Source organism: Myxocyprinus asiaticus, chromosome 47 (genome assembly GCF_019703515.2).
Source record: "Myxocyprinus asiaticus isolate MX2 ecotype Aquarium Trade chromosome 47, UBuf_Myxa_2, whole genome shotgun sequence".
NCBI classification, from domain to species: domain Eukaryota; kingdom Metazoa; phylum Chordata; class Actinopteri; order Cypriniformes; family Catostomidae; genus Myxocyprinus; species Myxocyprinus asiaticus.
The window spans coordinates 2,347,757-2,358,112 of NC_059390.1; the positions used below are offsets into that span (position 1 = coordinate 2,347,757).

The 10,356-nt window shown below is 38.1% G+C and overlaps 1 protein-coding gene across 1 annotated transcript; it reads right to left on the reverse strand.

The window, feature by feature from the left end:
- Positions 1 to 3,561: 3,561 nt before the first annotated feature.
- LOC127436981 (ubiquitin-conjugating enzyme E2 N-like) lies at positions 3,562 to 10,133 on the reverse strand. Its single transcript, XM_051691534.1, has 4 exons — positions 10,029 to 10,133; positions 7,905 to 8,151; positions 7,602 to 7,742; positions 3,562 to 4,337 (listed from the first exon to the last, which is right to left on the reverse strand). The coding sequence occupies exons 1-4, from the start codon at positions 10,056 to 10,058 to the stop codon at positions 4,291 to 4,293; spliced, it is 465 nt and encodes a 154-aa protein (XP_051547494.1). The 5' UTR covers positions 10,059 to 10,133; the 3' UTR covers positions 3,562 to 4,290.
- Positions 10,134 to 10,356: the final 223 nt, after the last annotated feature.

A 10,356-nucleotide genomic window follows, 5' to 3' on the forward strand; every position in this document is an offset into this window, starting at 1 on the left:
AGAAGGTTGTGAGAAATACCGATAAGCCCTTGCGCTTGAAAAACGGTAGCATGTTTGTTTGGTCAAAATGAACTTATTGGGGCATTTTATTAGTTGTTATTACTCATCAGCTCTTTATTATTGATGTTGCTTTACTGTAATTCATTTTTTTGTGTAAAGTCAACATGATTAATGTTCCTTTGTGAAGTTGGATTCTGTTCAATCCATGTCATTTTTCTTTCCACGTGTGAATGTGGGGAATCAAGTTTAACGACTGACATCATTCACTATTTTCCCTTGAGCCAATTACATTAAGTAGAAACAATCAATAAATGTTACTTTAAAACAACATACTTTTAGTTGTTAAATCTTATTTGTGACATACATTTTAAAGTAAATAAAGTTGAATGAACTGATACTAACAAAGGTTTTATAGCTAAGCTGACATTAAATGACCATAAGTTAAATTTACTTAAAAAGTGTAATGCAAAAATGCTACATACATTTGTGCTCAAACATTTGCATACCCTTGGAGAATTGGTAATATATGAACCATTTTTAAAGAAAACATGAGTGAGCAGGCAAAACACATTTCTTTTATTTCTTATGGGATTCATATTCAACTGTAGGTTATAACAGAATGGCACAATCATAAAACAAAACATGGCAACAAAGAAAAAAATGAAATGATCCCTGTTCAAAAGTCTGCATACCCTTAGTTCTTAATACTGTGTATTGCCCCCTTTAGCATCAATGACAGCGTGCAGTCTTTTGTAATAGTTGTCTATGAGGCCCCAAATTCTTGCAGGTGGTACAGCTGCCCATTCATCTTGGCAAAATGCCTCCAGGTCATGCAAAGTCTTTGGTCGTCTTGCATGAACCGCACGTTTGAGATCTCCCCAGAGTGGCTCGATGATATTAAGGTCAGGAGACTGTGATGGCCACTCCAGAACCTTCACCTTTTTCTGCTGTAACCACTGGAGGGTCAACTTGGCCTTGTGCTTAGGGTCATTGTCGTGCTGGAAAGTCCAAGAGCGTCCCATGCGCAGCTTTTGCGCAGAAGAATGCAAATTGTCTGCCAGTATTTTCTGATAACATGCTGCATTCATCTTGCCATCAATTTTCACAAGATTCCTCGTGCCTTTAGAGCTCACACACCCCCAAAACATCAGTGATCCACCACCATGCTTCACAGTGGGGATGGTATTTTTTTCACTATAGGCCTTGTTGACCCTTCTCCAAACATAGCGCTTATGGTTGTGACCATAAAGCTCTATTTTGATCTCGTCACTCCAAATTACAGTGTGCCAGAAGCTGTGAGGCGTGTCAAGGTGTTGTCGGGCATACTGTAACCGGGCTTTTTTGTGGCATTGGCGCAGTAAAGGCTTCTTTCTGGCAACTCGACCATGCAGCTCATTTTTGTTCAAGTATTGTCATATTGTGCTCCTTGAAACAACCACAATGTCTTTTTCCAGAGCAGCCTGTATTTCTCCTGAGGTTACCTGTGGGTTTTTCTTTGTATCCTGAACAATTCTTCTGGCAGTTGTGGCTGAAATCTTTCTTGGTCTACCTGACCTCGGCTTGGTATCAAGAGATCCCTGAATTTTCCACTTCTTAATAAGTGATTGAACAGTAGTGACTGGCATTTTCAAGGCTTTGGATATCTTTTTATATCCTTTTCCATCTTAATAAAGGTCCATTACCTTGTTACGCAGGTCTTTTGACAGTTCTTTTCTGCTCCCCATGGCTCAGTATCTAGTCTGCTCAGTGCATCCACGTGAGAGCTAACAAACTCATTGACTATTTATGCACAGACACTTATTGCAATTTAAAAAGCCACAGGTGTGGGAAATTAAACTTTAATTGCCATTTAAACCTGTGTGTGTCACCTTGTGTGTCTGTAACAAGGCCAAACATTCAAGGGTGTGTAAACTTTTGATCAGGGCCATTTGGGTGATTTCTGTTATCATTATGATTTAAAAAGGAGCCAAACAACTATGTGATAATAAATGGCTTCATATGATCACTATCCTTAAATAAAAGACATGATTTTTTTGCATGATCAGTCATATTTTCAAAATCAATGCCAAAATTTCACAATTTCTGCCAGGGTATGCAAACTTTTGAGCACAACCGTATATATTTTAAGTAAATCCAACACATAATTATTTTTATTTTTTGTTCAGTGTGGTCTGAATCACTCACTGAACTAAATGGTAAATAGTAATCAGTTTAACCGTACAAACAATTTGGGTAATAGTTATCTCTGATTAAACATTTACCATGACATTTTCAATCACATGCCTAAATATTAGCCGTGCACACTGTGTACCCATGTATTTGCAAAAGATAAGTTCAGGTTATCATATTTAAAGCTGCATCATTTCAAATACTGTAAATAAATAAAACGAATAAACTAGCCTAATCTCTCAGCACTATTAATGAAGTCTTTATGGAAGCATTAGTACAGTCATAAATGTTCAATTGTGCAGACAATTTTAGGAATAAACAACACTGTCACAACACTATGACTGTGTGGACTGAATGACATGAGGTGGAAAAATAAATGGACGCTTTCAAAAAAAGAAGACAAAAAAAAAATATATTTTCCAGGACAATATTGAGACGCCCTCTGACATTACCATTTGTTACATACTCTAAGCCCTGAGAAATCCTGTAATAATACCCATTAAGGTACCACAGACATAACAAATGACTCATTAGATATGAGAAACAGAGACAAGAGCAGCACAGACTGTTTTGATTGCAACAAACAGCACACCGAGGTCATGCATGTGTGATCATTTCACTAAAACACACAGGACAGAGATGGTATAATTAACAGAATTAAATGCAGAGATTGTACACACGACCGAATTGTATTCAGCAGCATTTCTCCTGGCCTGTAGAATGAGCCTAGCATTAACCATTTCTTACTTTTTTATCTTAAGACATTATTATTAAAACGAGAGAACATATTAGAGGATTCAAAAATATTTGTGAATGTGCAGTCTGCAGTCAGAGCAGCGCTGCGGCACTTCTGATACGGTTACATAATAATTATTAGAAGCACCACGTCACATGGAACGAGAGAGAGAGAGGACAGACTGAGAGAGATTGAAACTCCAACTGAGGATTGAAAATGACTTGATTCATAAATCAAGAAGTTAGTAGTCACTGTACCTGATCTCTAGCGTTTGTTTGCATCAATGGCGTAGCCAAGGGTGGGCCAAATTAGATCTAGGACCACCCAGAATATTAAAGATTATTCTTTGACTTCAAATATATATTTTTATTTATTCAAAAAAAAAAATGCATACATTTCTGAATGTGTGAAAGGACTGTTTGAATGTGCCGCTTCTCTGTTGTGAAGGAAAATTTGGTAAAGAAAACTGTGCGAACTCCATCCATTTTTATTGAGGCCCACGCAAAAGTAATTTCCTGGCTACACCCTTGGTTTGCATATACTCTTATTAAAAGATTTGACATAAACATATTTTAAAACACCTTTGCTGGGAGGTTTCAGGGAGCAATCAGGTGTGAACCTGAAAAGGACTCTTGAAATAAAGAGATGAAACCAAATAACATAACCAAAAATATTTTTACTAAAACTGAACATTTACAGATTTAATTTTCCCACACAAGTCGTACAGATTCCACACCAGACTTGACAAACTTTTACACACATAAGCACACTCACGCAAGCTTCGCTTAGAATACAACAACATCAGAGCAGGTTCTTTCAGGTCGGCCATGATTTAGACGGGTTAACAACATGCTTTTAATAAACTGAAGAGTTTCACAGGAAGAAAAAAAGAAAGGTCAAAATTCACATCATTTTTGTCCCTGACCAAGAAGCAGCATATATGCAACCTACGATTAACAGGCCCTCCCTCTACGCCCCATAACAAGCAAAATTAACCATCATCCATGGGTGTAAGGCCTGGGGCTCTGAATGCACAAGCCTACAATCTGTTTCCGGTGAAAGCCGCTGTGTGAATGACTGGACTGCACACTCCAACCTGGTCCAGTGTAGTGAACATGAAAAGGTAGCGGTCATGAAGCCCCGGGCCTTCATCATTCATCATTTCCTGCCCAACCCATAGAGATCATCTAGAGGAGTGAACGCTAGCTCCAAGCTGATCCAGGAACAGTCAGTCACAGACACACCCGACACTCACCCAAAGAGCTGCAGTAGTTGGTTCTGAATCTATTTATTTCCCCCCGCTGTTTTAATTTGTCTGAGAATGTGTCCTTTAATTACAGAAGAAGAAAGGAGGAGATTGTTCCACTTTTCTCACTTTTTTTCCCCTAAACTTCAATGTTGTTTCCGGCATAAAGCCTGGTCCATGTTCGGGCTGTAAGAGAGAGAGCGAGAGAGAGAGAAAGACAGAGAGAGACTTAATTACCTTCCAGAACACTAATTAGTATTTAATAAAAAAAATAAAACAAATCACATTTCTGGTAACACTTAATAAGGTTCTGTTAACATCAGTAAATGCATTAGGAATCATCAACTAACAATGAACAATATTTTCTTATAGCAATTCATTTCTTTTTGGTTAAAGGGATAGTCCACACAAAAATGAACATTCTCTCATCATTTACTCGCCCTCATGCCATCCCAGATGTGTATGACTTTCTTTCTTCTGCAGAACACAAATGAAGATTTTTAGAAGAATAGCTCTTTTTGTCCTCACAAAGCAAGTGAATGGTGACCAAAACTTTGAAGTTCCAAAAAGCACATAAAGGCAGCATAATGTAATCCATATGACTCCAGTGGTTAAATCCGTGTCTTCTGTAGTAATATGAGGTGTGGGTGAGAAACAGATAAATATTTAAGTCCTTTATTTTACTTTAAATACACACTTTCACTTTCACATTCAGCCAACTGCTGGTATTGCTTCAGAAGGTATGGATTAATCTACGGGAGTCATATGGATTACGTTTATGCTGCTTTATGTCCTTTTGGGACCTTCTGAGTTCTGGTCACCATTCACTTGCATTGTGAGGACCTAAAGAGCTGAAATATTCTTCTAAAAATCGTCATTTCGGGAGTAAATGAAGAGAAAATTTTCGTTTTTGGGTGAACTATCCCTTGATACTTCAATTGTTTATAATTAGTTCATAGTGCATTATCTATTGTTCAAATATACATCTCTGAATTCAAAAAACGTATTAGTGTATGTTGAAATGAACATTAACCAAGATTAAGAAGTGAAGTAAAAGTATTGTTTATTGTCAGTTTATGTTAACTATTTTAGTTAACTCGTGTTAACAATACAACCTTATTGTAAATTCTTACCACATTTATTTTCTTATCAGCAAATACTTCGGTGAAATCTCGATCAAGTCACATTTTATCCCCAAATCAAAAGATATAAGAAATCGTACTGTTTAAAAAATAATAATAATTAAGCCAATTTTAATGAACAATAAAGAGTGTGACAAAATTATCACGTTATTATCATTAAGTAAAAATATCTTATTAATGCGGAAAAAAAAAAAAAAAAATGATATGATTATTTAAATTGTATTTATGGTACTAGCTGTCGTAATGCCTTTATTTAAATAATAAAATCATGGTATTTCTACCTTCGAGAACAATGGGAGTTACAAGCAAACTCAAAACTCAAACATACCCACAAATCACAGTAATAAGAACGTTAAAAATATGTGCTTGTCATAAAAATATCACGATTATAAAAATCGTAATGCTTTCATTGTCTTATACATAAAATAATACAAATAATATTATATATATAAAATGTAAAAAAGACAATTTGATTTCAGGGTGAAATTTGACCTGGACATGCTTTTGTAACCAACCAAAAATACTTCCAACACAAAATAATGTATTTTATTAAAATGCTACCTAAACACTCAGCAAGGGTGTAGGTTTGGTTTGAAAGCTGGAAGGGACATATAGAAAGGATAATATTCAAAATATTGGAATGAAGTAAATGTGAGAAATTCAGTCTGGTAATGTAGGCAAAATAACATTATTACCTTATATAACAAGTATCATTTCTTATGTCTCTACCCCACCATATTAAATATTACCTTTGTTTTTTAAAGAATTTCTAATGAATAAACAATTGAAGAACTGACCATTAGGGCTGCACAGTTAGGAGGAAAAATACGATAAACTTGGATAATATGCAGCGATATGTGATGCGATAAACCGAAGATTAATGGGTCAAAATAAAATGTTATCTTTTTCAAGAAGATTTACCTCGAGAAAATAATATCCAAGGGACATAAAGTGATATTCTGTATATGCATTATCCACTATTAAACAAATGGAAATCTAAACAAAGGCAAAATTAACAAATTAGGCAACATGTGCAAAATGACATCACAAAATAAACAAGTTATGAGGAGAATGAAACACTGACATTTTCCCCACTTTCTGCTTTCCAACTCCCCTCACTCCCACATAATCTTTTCCCATATTGCTTATTTATCTGAAAAAGTGGGCCGCGTGAACAAAGTGGACTTTAGCCTACAATTAATAACTTATTTTTATATCACAAATGTCAAATCATTATTTTCTAATCCCGATGCTTTTCTCTAATGTGCAAAATAAAACAGTTATCAGGAGTTATACCAGCATCTTAAAATCCTGCACCTCTGACACAATCGTTCAAATTTTAAGGTGTCTTCCTCAAGAGGGCACTTACAGGCCGAAAAAGCAGAATCCTCCACTGGGCTGCATGCAAAACTCAGGACGTTTTTGACCGTAAATATTTTGTACACGAAAAGTATGCTTGTTTAAATCTACTAATTTCAGGGGTTGAACGTAAAATACCATTGAAAATACGCCCATGTAATTTCCAAAAAATTATATATATAAAAATAAAATCTTACAAACGACTGTGATTGGTGCATCCTGAACAGCGCTGAGAAAAGTAACAGGTGTCACATGACAACACCATTTATGCGCCGCTTCAGAAGAGTAGAACAATAATTTACACATTAATAATTATGCTAAGGACATTTAATAATTGTTAAAATAGAAATAAAAACAAACTATAAAGTTAAAGTATTTTCTGTGTTTTAAAATTGCCCAAATGTTGGTCGGGACATTTCCGATTTTCTGAAAGTGGATAGGGATTGGGGGCCTGGGTAGCTCAGCAAGTAAAGACGATGACTACCACACCTGGAGTCGTGAGTTCGAATCCAGAGTGTGCTGAGTGACTCCAGTCAGGCTTCCTAAGCAACCAATTGGCCCGGTTGCTATGGAGGGTAGAGTCACGTTGGGGTAACCTCCTCGTGGTCGCTATAATGTGGTTCTCGCTCTCGGTGGGGCACGTGTTGAGTTGTGCGTGGATGCCGCAGAGAATAGCATGAGCCTCCACATGCACTACGTCTCCGTGGTAACGTGCTCAACAAGCCACGTGATAAGATGCGCGGGGTGACTGTCTCAGATGCGGAGGCAACTGAGATTCGTCCTCTGCCACCCGGATTGAGGCGAGTCACTACACCACCATGAGCACAGTGGGAATTGGGCATTCCAAATTAGTTGATAGGGATCATCCCTACCTAAAATTACACCTATGACACTCAAGACACTCTGCAGAATTAGTCCTGATGAGATGTTCTATTCATGCCGAGCTCACCTGTCTCAATGGCTTGAGCTTCATTGCTCTTCCACTGTTCGGCTACATCATTGGCCAGCGGGTCATCAGGGTTCGGAGCGCTCAGCAGAGCCTGAATAGAGAGCAGCACTGTACGGATCTGCAGAGCTGGAGACCACTTGTCTACAGAGACAGACAGACAGAAGCATGCATGTGACCTTGTTAACATGCTACATGTGTACAGTAACTACTGGTCAGATGAAACATAGAACACACAATGACCCCACTTAAATGTGTTTTGGGTGATCTGATCACAAGTGGACAGGCTACAAAATGTCTTGTCACCTTTCAGAATGTCCAGACAGATTCTCCCCAGCTTGTCCACGTTGGGGTGGTAGATTTTGGTCATAAAACGGACTTTTGGAGCAGCCATTGGGTATTCCTCCGGGAGAAACAGCTCCAGTTTAAATGTCCCACCCTCGAAGGGTGAATCCTGCGGCCCAGCGATGACTACATGGAAATACCGTGCGTTCCCCTCGTCAGGCTCCGCTTTGATACCAGGCACAGGCTCGGCCATCAATCGCTGTGTCTCCTACCAATATATTTGCATTAATGGACAAAATGCACCAATATAACAGCTGAACTTTGAAGCGTTACACTGTTGGAAAACTAAACCAGTCAACTAAACACACTGCAATCTAAGGAGACTGGGCATTTGGGGTGGTTTCACATATAGTGCGTTTTAAGTGAACCAGAAAGGAAACCAGCCACCTCAGAAATGACCTCAGTAGTTTTGGTGTTTCACATTGTAAGTGGACTTATAAGAGGACCCAGTTTCGATTACTTTACCAGTTATGATTACTTTTAAGGCTTTAAAAAATATAGCACTTTTCATAAATTATTGCACAGGGACAGAATTACATAAAAAGTAATATATGTTATACCATTTATGAAACCCAGACAACACCGCCAATTATATAACATTATGCAATAGTAATTATGCATACTGTATTTCTGTCTTAAATTCTTCACTCTCTCACGATAAAACCTACAAGCCCTTATTTCGCATGAAGGAAAACATTTGAAATTCTATGTGCATTTGAAAATATGTTTCTTTATCATCTCGAGAGTAATGACGCGAGCAAGCGTCTCCTCCTGCGTGTCATTTACATTGTATGAGCCAAGAACATTTGCCATTGCGGAAATAAAATTTTAGTGAAACTATAAAAATCCTCACTTTCACATCCGTAAACGGTACGCCCATCAGAGCACTTTAAAGCGGTTCATCTTATCGTGCTGCTCTGCTCTGAATGCGGCCGGTCTGTTCATTTTAGGTGCTCAAATAATACAACGAATGGAATATGAGACACAAAAACACGTCATGGTATATCTATCTTCACTTAGAATTCACATATGTGGACAGTAATTTGTGACTGGAATATGAAGTATGTAATGCAGCTATGTATGGCAAGCGATGAGGTACTTATGTCATAAAATGCAAAGCTTTCACATCGCACAAATCAATCGAACCACAAAAGGACCCACAAACGAACCGTTCTCAGACCACCTCCTGTTTTGGGTCCTTATTTGAGGGGGTCTGAGACCATTTGGGTTGTTCACATATACACGTTATAAAAGGAAAAAGCTCTGAGAGCGCTTGGAGTGCTCAAACGAACTTGGTGTCAAAACTCCCTTAGAGAGCGCCCCCTAGTGTTTAGAAGTTACCAGATGAGCGCTTTGTAGGAGAACTAAGGATGCATTTACAGTGCAATGCTTAATGCACAGATCCAATTTTTGTCCTGCCTGTTAAGTGGGCGGTTCTTGGCCAAAATAAACTGTGATGTGCACCAGACTTTATGCTGAGAGTCAAAAGTCTGGCTACGCGAGAACAGGACTGGATAAACATAAATAGCAATGAACAGATGCACATATATGGAGATTTTACTAAACATATAGCTTAATTACAATACCAAACACTCCCTTTTTAAGTGATTCTAGTCATTTCCTGTATACAGGTAAACTCTTTCACTGCAAACGTTCTGCCAATAGCGCAGGGTCAAACCTGCACCTGTTACATCCTAAACAAACACTAATATATGCACACCTTCTAGAAGAGTTTTCTACTGCAGTGCATGACATGGATCTATTCACATGTTCTTGTGTCAGGTTTAAACACACCCAGACTCTCATTGCACGCAATATGAGCATCTCTGCTCACTCAGATTTCTGCCATCAAGACAAACCAGAGAGATCTGGTCCCATTGCTCCATGCTGGTCTTCATATGAAGGTTGTTTTATCATATTTTATTAAATGCATGATAAATACTGAGCGCGCGGGAGCCACCCTGCTGCAGCGCGAGCTCGGGTCACCAGCACGTGCCGCTTTTCTCTTATTTTTAACGCATCGCGTTTGCAGTGCGTACAAAAAACACAACATAACGCACAAGTGAAACATTATAGAGGTTATACCTTAATGATCCTGCGAGGCAATCCAGCCATCTCGTAAATGAATGCGGTTTGCACCGTGGCCCGCTCCCTACGCCTAACGTTGAGGAACAGCGCATGCGCGCAAGTCTTCCGGTAATGACGTCATTGACAACCCCGCAGGGCTTTTTGAGAAATGTGGATTCGTGCCGAATTTCTCATTGTAATTTATACTTTGATGTAATCAGTCACCTCTAAATAAGTTTTCAATTAAATCTATCTACTTCTAAAGCTTAATCTTAATTCTAAATATCGTCTGAACGGCAACAGCAACTAAAACATCTTTAGAATAAAGGCAAATATCTCTTAATAA